The sequence below is a fragment of the Cottoperca gobio genome, chromosome 6 (genome assembly GCF_900634415.1).
Source record: "Cottoperca gobio chromosome 6, fCotGob3.1, whole genome shotgun sequence".
Lineage (NCBI taxonomy): Eukaryota > Metazoa > Chordata > Actinopteri > Perciformes > Bovichtidae > Cottoperca > Cottoperca gobio.
Genome location: NC_041360.1, coordinates 22,835,983 through 22,848,197, shown reverse-complemented (window position 1 = coordinate 22,848,197; position 12,215 = coordinate 22,835,983). Strand labels below are relative to the sequence as shown.

The window sequence follows — 12,215 nt, the reverse complement described above, 5'->3', positions numbered from 1 at the left end:
CTGTCTGTATATCTCAGAAGAGAGCGATTTGATCACGGACACACAATCTTTTATGTCTTAAAAACATTTAAAAATGGACAGGAATAGTCTCTAAATTGGTTAATTCAAAGCATAAACAATATCAACTTTAAAAGCCATATAATCAGGTCAATTAGTGCACGTTTGTGTCGCCAGCCAGTAACTTAAAAACATGAAAGCTTTAACATTTGCAGCTTTAGGAAAAATCTTCTGGCACTCACTGAAATGACCTATTTTCCATCAGAATCAGCAGTTTAATTGGAATAAATAGATGAATGCCAACCACAGAACTTCATCAACTGAAAATGTAAATAATAAGATATTACACAGTGCGGCCCATAGTGTTCGATTGACGAGCAACGACACAGTTTAAAACCAACCACGTTGCCAAAACAAGAACAAACAGGAACCTGCGTCAATTAGAGACAAGTTGTAATTTAAAAGCAGCGAAGCAGCAATCATACGGAGAGCTTTTATTTTCAGGTCATGACTTCTGCACTGACGTGAGAGATGTGAGGGGAAGGTGGGAACAGCATGCAGCGAAACACATCCAGGTTTGGACGTGTGTCCATTTTGCGTGCCGCTTACTACATGTCGAGAGCCGATGGGGTCTGTAGATAATGTAGCTGAGTGAAGTCCAAAGCAAACATTTCTCTTCCACTGAGGCTGACTCAGTCTGTTAGAGCTACAGCCAATGTCAACACAACCCAGCTCAGACTTATATTGAAGGTTAACTAGCAAACTGATGTTCTGGATCTCAAAGAGGCTGGAAATAATGCGGACTTAATTGCTTGTAAAGGAACTTATCTAGAACATTTTCTGTACAGGGAAGTTGTGTTTTATTCCAACAATTATACCAACTTTTACAATTCTGACTATATCTATAATCTAATACAATATATTTCTTCACTGACAAGCTTGAAAAGCAGTTTAATAAAAGCCGAAACAAGATTTGATCTGACATTTCGTCTAGTGCTTTATTTTCACAGTTTAAGAGTTCAGTCTTCTTTGGAGTGGTTCCTCCTCCCTGCCTTGTGTGTTTTCATTCCTGTTGGTCTTTAGGGAGTAAGGAGGAGTCCAACCTAATGTTGGATAACATCCTCCAATCACTCATTCTTTCTAACCAGGCAAAAACACATAAAACAAGAGGTGCCCTGCGTTCCCTTCCAAAACAAGAATCTGGGATGGAGGATCCAGCGAGAGGCTTGTGGTTACATCTGTGGGAGAGGACAGTGGGAGGTGTCCATTCAGTATCAGGAGAAGGAAATCATCTCTTCCTCAAACATACTGTCTCTACACGGAGTTGACATTTACAACAAACCACAAACACTCCTTCAATGTCAAGACATGAAGTCCTTCTCCAAGTTGTTTTTAACTCATCTTAGTACGAGCTTTTACGAGGCACGCTACTTCCTATAAGATCAGGTGTTAGCTAATAACATTATTTTCTCTGAATATCTTGTATTTCTGATGATTTGACATAGTCAGAGTTCCCATGTAGTATTTGCCCTAAATTATTGCTATAGTTAAAATTTCTATCAGTTTTTTTATTTATGTAATGACATTTAAATTTCAGCTTAGGTTAAATTCCTTTTCAGAGGAAAATACATGTTTTGTTTAATTTCGGTTTAATTTTAGGAACATTCTTTGGAACATTTAATTTTCTGTTTTGTAAAAATGTTTTAATTATGTTTAGGCTTAGCAATAGTTTACTGTTTAAGCGCAGTGCATTACAGTATCTTGTTGTATTCATTTCAAAATTCATTAAACTTGAGACTTGACATCCACAGCACACTGACTGCACAGAGACCATGACATAAGCAGACACATGTGGAGCAACAGCTGTGCCAAGCTGCTTATGAAACCTGCAGGATGAGCGGCTCTGAGGCGAGCAGAGGCCAAACGTCGGCAGCCAGTGACACCGGGAGAAGAGCAGGGAAATGTAGAAAGCTGAGAGAAACACTGAAAGCAAAGGCCATCCACTGGAAAGAATGACGGATGGAGAAAATCTTGTTAAATGCTGACGAATGGCTGCAAGAACTGTTTTGGTTTCTTCAAGGGGCCTGTTTGCACCCTAACACCACCTGGTGGTCAGAAGCACTTATAGCATCTATAGAAAGCAGACAACAAAAGGTTGGCAAAAAGTTGTTTCCCTGGGAAAAATGTAGCTCTTTCTTTTATTATAAATAACTAAAACTTAGACAATGCTGTGTCTTTCTCTTGGAAACTGTATTTTAATATATCTGATCTAATAAAAGGAAGTTTTCCTTGGAAAAAACATGTTCTGAAAGTCAATAACAATATATTGTGCAACTCTAAACAGGCGGTGGTATTAATCACAGCAATGAATAAAGCTTTTTCTATTGTTTTCAGGCTAGAATTATGGATTATCAAAACAAAGTCTAAAGCGTGCTTCACAATAAAAGCATTTAGCATGAAATATCAAACAGACAGGCACAGGAGCAACAGAACAGAATTAAAAGAAAAATAACATAAAACAAAAGAGCAACACCATCTGTTTAGAAAAGCAAGAGCATATGTTACTTTTATTGTCAATTGATTTGTTAAGATGAAGTTTAGAGGAAGAAATCCAACCAGTGCACTGGTTTGCCAACATGAGAGACTTTAAGAAAGAAGATGGCCTCCTGCATTTCAAACCATCTGAAAAAGAATTTGTCTGCGCAGCAAGAGTGTAATACATTACAGCTACGGCATGAAGGCACAAAAACATAGATTCACTTCTCAGTACATTCAAGTGATAAAACATGTCTGATCTTTGATTTCTTAATTGGAAAAAGGCCAATTAAAAGAATTTCAACAATAAAATGAGCTTTGATTAGAACAAGAAAGTCACTGATTGAAAACAATTAACGCGGGTTTTGTTGCATGAACGTTTTTATTTCAATTAGTGCCGAGAACAAGCTCCGAGGCATTCTGCAGCAATAGACATTTCTCTTGTTCAAGAATCTAAACATTGCTTTGAATTATTATTATTTTTAAAGGTACCTGCAGTTTACAGATTACAGTTTAATCTCTGACAAAGCACATAACTTGAGTATGAATAGATGTATAGGGATGGACAGAAATAATAAATAATGAAACATAAGGGGTGGTGATGAAACTCTGCCATGATCTCAGCCTTTCTGTAAGGAAGACAAACAAAAGAGTGACAGAGTGGAGTGATGGGCACACACACACACACACACACACACACACACGCGCACACACACGCGCACACACACGCGCACACACGCACACACACGCGCACACAGAGACACAGGTGTAATTTGTAGTTGATCAATCCAATTAAATGTAGTTACATGTGCATATAACTTCGACGCAAAACATGATATACACTAAATATATATTTTGAGACGTTAATCAAGCCATAAATCTTACTTAAGAACCAAATATTTACACATAAAACTGGTAAGATGTGATGTTCTGAAGTAGGAACCAATACTTTTATTTCAACTATCTGTAAAGAGATGTCACTGGAAATACACAGTCTCCTGAACACACGTCACTTCCTGAGCTCTGTGCTGTCTGTAAAATCTCTACCTACATTTTGCATAACACTACAAAAATAGAAGATCAATAGACGATGAATACTGCAAAGAAAATTATTGTATATTCAGTACATGACTAACAAAGAACAAGGTGTCATCGGCATACAGTATGAGAAAAGAAATGTACAGCAAAGTCAAAAAATAAATGTTGAATCTTTTTTTTTCTTTTAGTGGATCAAAAGAAGTTATATGATTTTCTCATCGTACACTTTCCACTTCACCGTAGTCGCAATACACTTTTCTTCACGTTACGTACTTCATTCAACATTCAACAGACAGATAACCGTCACAGGTCAGAGTGACAATAAAGACGTCTAACGAGGAACAAAAGCAGTATGATTTACAGTAATGCTCTTCTTAGCTTTAACGTACAAAATAAGTCTAAAGAGTAAAAAAAAGAAATCTCAGGATTTTAATATACGACAGTCTAGCTTACACATATGGAATGCTTAAAATCAAAAATAGCTGTGAAGACTTAAAAAACAAACTCTGTCCATGTCTTCCTTTTCTTCATCAATGTAACCTAAACAGTGGAGCAATGTATTCATTATCCCATCCCAGCACCAACCAGTTGTTATGAATTCTTAATTGCAGACTTGGAAACTGGAAACATCCCAGTATGAGATGACCTCATCCCTGCCTGTCAGCCATTACGGATGTGTTTAAGACCAATGCTTCCAAAATAACCTCCTGCCTGCGGTCTTCAAATTGTGTACCGTGTAGTTTTGCGGTCAGTGCTGTGCCAGTCCAGTGAATATTTACAAGCACTACGGAAGCATGCAGAAGTAATAACATGTGACAGATGATGACATAACTCTGAGCTAAATTCAATCTAACCTGTGCAAGTTGTTGCAACAAGTTTTTAATTTTAAACAGTTTTTAGTATTAAACCATCTTCTTTCCAGACAAAAGTAAAACTCCTAAAAACGATATTGTGTGATAGCATTAAAGTAATAGTTTGATATTTTGGGAAATAAGCTTATTTGCTCTTTTACTAAGAGCTAGATGAGAAGGTTGATACCACTCTCATATCTGTCCGATAGAGAGCCACAGCCAAGAGAACGTTAACTTAGCATAGCATAAAGATGCAAACAGGCTAAACATCTAGCTTGTTTAAGCTAGCTAGGTTCAGGAAGTCACTGCGCCTAGCCAAGAAATAGTCTGGCATGTTATCCCCCCAAAACTTCTTTGTTTTGTTTTTCTTGTTGTTGTTTTTGTGCAGATTATACAACAGAGATATAACATGTTAAATAAGAAGTAAGTGGATATTTGTTATCTTATGATGGAAACCCCTTGTCATTAGATTTAGCTAAGCTAACGTCTCCTGGCTGTAGCTTCATGTTTAAACAGACACATATGAGAGTGGTCTCAATCTTTTAATATAGCTGAATTCACATATTTTCTAAAATGTTGTACTATTCCTTTAAACTGAATTTAGCCCTGAGAAACATAATACAATGGTACCTCAAACACATTGAAATAAAAGAGAGCAAACACAAAGAGGCAGTTTTTTCATCTTCTCGATAATACAGCATATATTTACCTCATTAGCTATGTACAAGGCTTATCAACTTTCCTGGTGAACCTTCAACTAAAATCAAACCATCACAAAGACTTTCAATCACCTATCTTCTATCAATTCAATACTATTGGCCTATGATATCATATGGAATACAATGACAGAGCACACCCAAGATACTTTTGCAAACACATGGCATGTTTATGTCTTCATTTGTGCCCTTTGACAAAGAGGAATGATACAACTACAATAAATAGACATGGCCTGAGCCTCCTTAGATAAGAAACTGCCTCTTTATTTGCCAATAAGTATTCAGTGTTTCATTGCCTGAGAATTTGCCCACAGTTATGTTGAGATAAGTATATAACCAATGGTGTCAAAAAATAATTTTCATTCAAACTGGTGTGGCAAGAGGTCTTTAATACTGAGAGGAATGATTTGAGGAGACTTCCAAACACTTAAGGATCCACCTCCCTCTGTGTCTTATCTCAAAGTGTCTCAGACCCAGTACTGGTTCTTTTTTAAGGCCGGGTTCGTTGTCCGACAGTGCTGCAACAACTCCGGGTCTGCGTCTTTGGAGTCCATGCTGGACATTGGGATATTATTGGCTGGGTCAGTTTTGCGAAAGGTTTCTGCGCTGGTGGCCACCTCTCCGTTTTTGGGCTTGGAAGCTGCCGTCTGGACGTCGTGCTTGCCTGTCTTGTTCTTACGTATCAGGTAGTAGGCCAAGATGGCTGCCAGCAGCAAGAGGAGAAGGATTACCAGGATGGGGATGAGAATTGACCAGAAGTTGTTTTGCCGGGAAACATGTGGTTTACCCTCGGAGCTAGAGCCAGAAGATATTGTGGTGGGGGCATCTCCGTTGGGCCAGTCCATGTTGCCCTTCCAGCGGGGGCTAGGTGGAGTGGAACGAGGGGATCCAGCCACATCAGGGAGGTCATTACTGTCCTTTGATGGGACTTCTGAGGGAATCCTCAACAGAGTGGCAGGGTAGACCCCAGAGGCATTGTAGGGGCCCGTCTGGAAAGATAGCACACATTCTGCAGGAGGAACCCCATGGGCTTTGAGCAGGAAACGGGCCTCGTCCTGACTGACACTACCTTGTGATCCAGAAGCGCTATTTAGGATTTCCATAGCAACACGGCCCTCATCTAGCTCCTTTTGGCTGAATGTGTCCACTGGCTGACCTGCACCAGGACCTCCAGACCTCACAAAACGAGCCCCCTGGGGCTGTTGGATGACAGTGAACGTGGGGGAGGTTCTGGTCTTGTTTGCCAGGGGAGTTGCATCCAAAAGCTTCCTGTCCAGTTGGACAAGTGCGCCTCGGGGTAAAAGAGGATCCTGGGCAATGTTGGCCAGAGGCTGGACGGTGATGTTGAGGACAGAGGAGACATTAGCAGCCCTGCTACGGGCTACAAAAGCAACGCTGTCTCGAGGTGAAGTGGACTTGACAAAGCGGACACTGACTCTGCCTTCTTTGATCTGTTTCTGGGTGAAGGCGGATGTAGGCTGCCGGTCTACCATGACAGCTGCATACTTAGGTACACTTGTGATCTTGTAAAGGATGTCCTCCTCAACAGGGCCCCCGGTAGTGGCCTTCAACATCTCCTCAGACACCAGTGTCTCATCATCGCCTTGCTTCACCTTGATCTCAGGGGCTTTGTCAAGAATCAGGGTGCGAGCTAGGATGCCGACGTGCAGCGTGTGTGGCTCTGTTTGGTGTTCTCCATCTGACACGATGAATTCCATAAAGCCTTCGGCAAGGCTGCCATCGCTGACGAAGCCCACCTGCCCACGATTGACCATCTCCTGTGTGAACTCAGAGATGGGGTCCATTGTGAGTGAGTCAACCAGTCGACCGTTGCTTGGGGCTTTGGTCACTTTGAAGTGCACCTCATCTGGAGGACTGTCCTCGTCTTGAGTGTTTAGATGCTTCTGGGTCAAAACGGTCAATGAGCCTTGAAGAACCTCCAAGAGCATGTCTATAGTGACTAGTTCAGGGGAGTCAGAGCCCCGCCGTTTGATTGCGATGTTAAATATCTCCTCCAGGACCACAGATTCCGCAGGTGAGGCAATACTGTCACTCTCAGACTTTAGACGGGCTCTGAAAGAGAAGCTGTCGAAGGAAGCCCCTGAGTCATCATGGAGATACTCCAGCTTTCCTTGAGCTACATCTTCCTGCATGAAGGATGGGGCATTACGGGGCAGGTCCTGACCCCCCAAGGTTATACGACCGTGGTCGGGGAAACGCTTAATCTGAAAAACCACATCCACATCACCTCGCTTATCTTCGGGTATGATAGACAACAAGTTGGAGGCGTCAATAATTGAGTCGTCAATGGTTTTCCTTTGGCCTTGTACAATATCCAAACCTAAGAAAAAACAATAAAAACAAAAAAATATTATATTTCATCAAATTCAGTTTTCATGCAGCAAAACTTGTTCAGGCTTGTTGTCAAAATAAGCAGATTTTTTTACGGTATTTAATATTATAACTCTCTTACTCCAGCTTTAGTATTATGGCAACCTATAAACAATATTGTTTGATTTCTGTTTGATTTACTAAAAGAGCATGTACGCTCAGCCAGTCAACCCTGTATTAATAAAGATTAAGTAAAGAAAGACACATCTGACATCTGGTGTTATTATTTTAGGTGGAGCCCTCTTATGGGACTTTACGGGCTTAGCCACTCGTCTCTGCATTTCCACATCTGCTGAAATCCTTATACAATAACTATGACTGTGTGATAAATAAGTGGTCATTTGTTTAGATTATGATTTAAGAAATTGGATCGTACCTTTGTTTTTCCACAGCTGTGAGGAGATGTTGCTGTGAGCAGAATAGTAAGAGATAGTGATGGGCAGGATGTGACGGACGTCTGGGGCTGGTTGGGATGACAGAGTGAGATCAATGGAGTCCCTCACCACCCAAAAAGGCTCCTCAGGTATCTGGTGCTCATAGTAGACCGCTCCCGACTCCAGCTGTGTGTCAGGGGAAACAAAATCAGATGATGAATATTGCAATTTGCAAGTTTTACCCACTGGACTGGACAGTTATAGACACTCTATATATAGACATTATATGCTCATATAGAGAAAAATAAAGACATTAAAGCTAACTTTATTTTATCTATCAATATCTTCTCAACATGAGCTGGATTTTTTACCTCCCGTTTGCAATCCCTTCTTAATGACCTAGTTTTTATTTCAGGGATTTGGAAGACAAAGACATTTTAGTTTGCTAAAATATTGTAATGCTCTATTTCCCTCTGACGTTTGTAAGAACCACAGTAAAATAAGCACAAATGGCTGCAGCAGTGGTTTGGCTCAGCTGTACTGGGACCTGGGTTTAAGAACTGGAATGTGACGGCCTGCGTTTGCTCTCACCGTGTCCTAAACTCAACTTTTTCTCTTAGACACAGACACAAGCAAGCAAAAAGAATGCATTCATGCATGCACACACAAACACACGCTGCTGAAGAACTCCAATCATCAAATGCTTTAAGCTCGACGTAGTGTAAGATTTTCTGTCACACTCTAAACAGAGCAGTTTGCAGGGAAAGAATGTGTTCTCATGCTCATTCAAGCACGGTCAGACGTCAGGAATGGAGATCAGACGGAGACGAGAGTGAGAAAGCACTGCCACCATGGCACCGGGCTCACTGTGCATGCATAGTGGTACTGCATGATCACATTGTATACCCCGTAATCCTAAACCACATCCAGTAAATGCTCAACCATCAGTAATGTTGTGACATCTTTAGTTTAAAATGTATGTAATCTGAGTAAACTAGAAAGACTGCAGTCTCTTTGCTCAACAGACGATAAGTACAAAAAAAGAAAAGAAATCACACATAATGAACAAAGGATCTCTTTGAAGTCGGGGGCCACACCCTGATGAATGACTTACAGGTAGTGTCTGGAATTTTCTCTTCTTTTTGAGGTTACTTTGACAACACAGCACAGAATGCTGTAAATACCATTTAGTACCATTCTTTGCCTGTGCCCCCAGTGTCTCTTTAAATCTTCTCGGTCAACTACATGCAGTACCTTCGACAGAGAGACAGATTTATTTACCAATAATACAATTAAATGCAAGACTGCAGTCACCCAGTGCTAATATACAACTAAGATGTTTGCTCATGCTAATGGTGATCCTAAACATCACAACGGCACAGAGAGATATTCAACGAGGCCCCCTGCTGGTGAGGAAGAAGAACATGTTGATGCTTTATTGCACTTATATATCGTCTGTTGATGTTTGGTACGGCTACAGTGTATGTGAAGCTACAATTAAAAAACATGTCCATTTACTATTTAAGTACATTTCCATGAGCTAACAGGGAGGTTTAACTGTCTCTAACAAGGGAGAATAATTTGCTTGTTAGGTGAGATTAATGAAGATGAAGACATTCTTTACAGTCGTACATTTTCTGTCACGTCAACAAACACTAAATTATGTCTGCTTTAATCTAAATTCAGTGAGCTTCACGATCCAAGAGCTGCAACCGCAAATATTTTAATGACTTTATTTCCACCTCTGGGAGAGCGTTGAGATCAGCAGCTGCAGTTTGTATTGAAGGGAGGATTAGCTGCGTTTTTATGCTATTAAAGCGGCATTATGTCTTCTTCTGTGTCTGTCTGGTCGTCTCTGACGCAGACGGCTGGAGTGCCTTTAACAGCTGTGACTGCTTAGTAACACAAACCGGCTATTAATAGGAATGTTAAACCTGAAAGTGGAGATTTAGGCTTTTTTAAAAGAAGAGAAGGAATAATTGTTGAACTGACGACGACCCCTTCTGCAACTATTAAACTCTTTAAGAATAAATACAGAAAACATTCTATCCACAAGCTGTTTTCATTATTATTCTGTGTGTTTTTCTGTTTTAATGTTGACTTTTCGACTGTTACAAATGACTTACTGTTCTTTAAAGGTTAATGTGGAACATTACATTTAAGAAGGGAGATAGGGAAATTAGTTTAATGTCTCCTAAAAAGAAAACCATCCCAGAAATACACACATTTAGCATCGCACACAGAAAAAGTAATTATTGTACCTGTGTTTGTGAGAAGCGGCTAATTTCTTCGTATTGGTTCCTGTCATTGGCCAGGATGAGTCGTCCCAAACGAGGTGGGCGGACAAGAGAGTAGCTTATCTCATTCCCATCCTCATTGGTTACAGCCCCCAGATTGGCACTTGTTATTGACTGCCTTGTTCCTGTAAAAACACACGCACACACACACACACACACACACACACACACACACACACACACACACACACACACGGTCCTCTGAGTGCTGTGGAAAATGGCCTCATGGAAGTAAAGCTTGTGAAATTAAGCAGAATTGCATACAACTTCAACGGTTGCAGTGATTCCTGCACATCACTGTGCAGAAGAGTTTTGCAGTTTCATTCCAAGTTTTTATCTAAGCTTTCAAAAATGTGAAAACTCATCTCCTATGTCATGCATGAAAGTAAAGTTTATTATGATTAGAGCTGAAGGTTTTTTATTCTTCTCCTGTGCTCATGAAACAGTTTCATCTGGAGAAGGTGCGATGTGTTTTAACCACTAAAGTGGTTAAAGGATTTAAGCAGAGCTGAAACTTCTTCATCTTCCTCTTATGAATGAAATGCAGCCTGAATGTGTTGGCTTTATATATTTTAGCATGTTGCAGATGAACATAAATATACAAATACTGTGTTTAATGTTAAAAACATGGGACAAACTCTGTCCCATGTTTTGTACAATACAATATTTAAAAGACCTATTATTATATTTCTAGCCATGCCTGGCTTGAAGGAGTGACCACACAGCTGTCACGGTGGTAATCCTTCCATCACTGCCGTCCTCACACCTTTAAAATCTGAAGGATTCTTTTTTTTTTTTTGGCGTCTTACCTGGAAACACCATGAGCTCTGCCTGCGTTACCATGGTGATGGTGAGAGGCCTGGCTGTGACCACAAATTGGTAGAGAGGAGACGTGTGCTCTCCGTCTGTCACCGTGAAGCTGAAGCCGCCAGACTCTTCACCTGGAGGAGCAGAAGAGACTTACTGACTGTTCTTTCCTCTGATAATTCATTTTATTACACTTATTTATATTTATTTCTTATTGTTTATTTACACAAAATATCGTTGCGTATTCAGATTTCTGCACGGACATTGTGTATAACCTGTTGTAATACGTCCTCACCCTCGTGAATGAAGATGACCTCCCCTTTGTTTATGTGGACCTGTGTGAAATTTAAGAGTCCCTCCTCGGGCGCCTGTTTCAACGCCACCATCCCATGGGTTGGCAGCTCAACGTTGTAAACCAGTTCCTCTGCGGGTGTATCGGCGTCCTCAGTGTTCAGCATGCTGGAGGTGATATCAGCTTCCTCACCAGCCAGAACCTGTAACATATCAAAGACAGTGGGAGAGAAGCAGAGATGAAAAGACACCGCAGATTACCCAGTCTGACTTATGTGTGGAGGAAGGTAAATCACACTCAAGGCGTTAGGAGTTCATTTGAAAACGATTAGAGCTTGCTTAGTGTATAAAGGACAATATGATGCTGTGTATTAATGTATATCTGAGGAGTAACACAGTCTTTTCCCCCCCCAAAAAACCCCAGAAACAAACCAAAAAGGAGCAAAAGAAATAAACAAATGAAGAAATAAGAAGAGAATAAGTACAAAAGCAGTCCTACAAACAGCCAGTTCCAAAGAAACAATTTAAAAGGTTAATTATTTCTCCATGGCAGTCTAGACGCTCCTGTTATCAGAAGATGGAGCACAGCAGCGCAGGCTGAACGACTCTCCCTAGGTGGAGGGGTTATAATGGACTTCTAATGGTCGGCTGGCTGAAAGGAGCATTAATTGAAAGAAATGGGCCAGATCCCCAGAAAGACATTCCTAAATAGCGGGAATCAGTTGGGAGAGTGAGCTGACGATGCCCCGCAGTAAGAGGCACATATCGATCTCGAAAAGCCATTCGCCCTCTTTCTCCAGACTCAGGATGAAGAGCACGAAGCCTGAGCAGGAGAAGAACACTCAGCTGTGGAAATTAAAGCTTCCGGTGTCAATCGCTGAGAGTTAGTTATATTTAGAAGTGAATAGATGCTATGGG

The 12,215-nt window shown here is 40.7% G+C and overlaps 1 protein-coding gene across 1 annotated transcript in view; it reads right to left on the bottom strand.

Annotated features, from left to right (window-relative positions):
• Positions 1-2,851: 2,851 nt before the first annotated feature.
• Positions 2,852-12,215, bottom strand: part of cspg4 (chondroitin sulfate proteoglycan 4) — a 62,595-nt gene continuing 53,231 nt past the window's right edge. The window contains exons 7-11 of the mRNA XM_029433399.1: positions 11,302-11,500; positions 11,009-11,140; positions 10,164-10,324; positions 7,905-8,088; positions 2,852-7,478 (exon numbers count right to left, since the gene is read on the bottom strand). Of these exons, the coding sequence (XP_029289259.1) occupies positions 5,605-7,478; positions 7,905-8,088; positions 10,164-10,324; positions 11,009-11,140; positions 11,302-11,500 (2,550 nt within the window). The 3' untranslated portion in view covers positions 2,852-5,604. The remainder of the gene's footprint in view (positions 7,479-7,904; positions 8,089-10,163; positions 10,325-11,008; positions 11,141-11,301; positions 11,501-12,215) is intronic.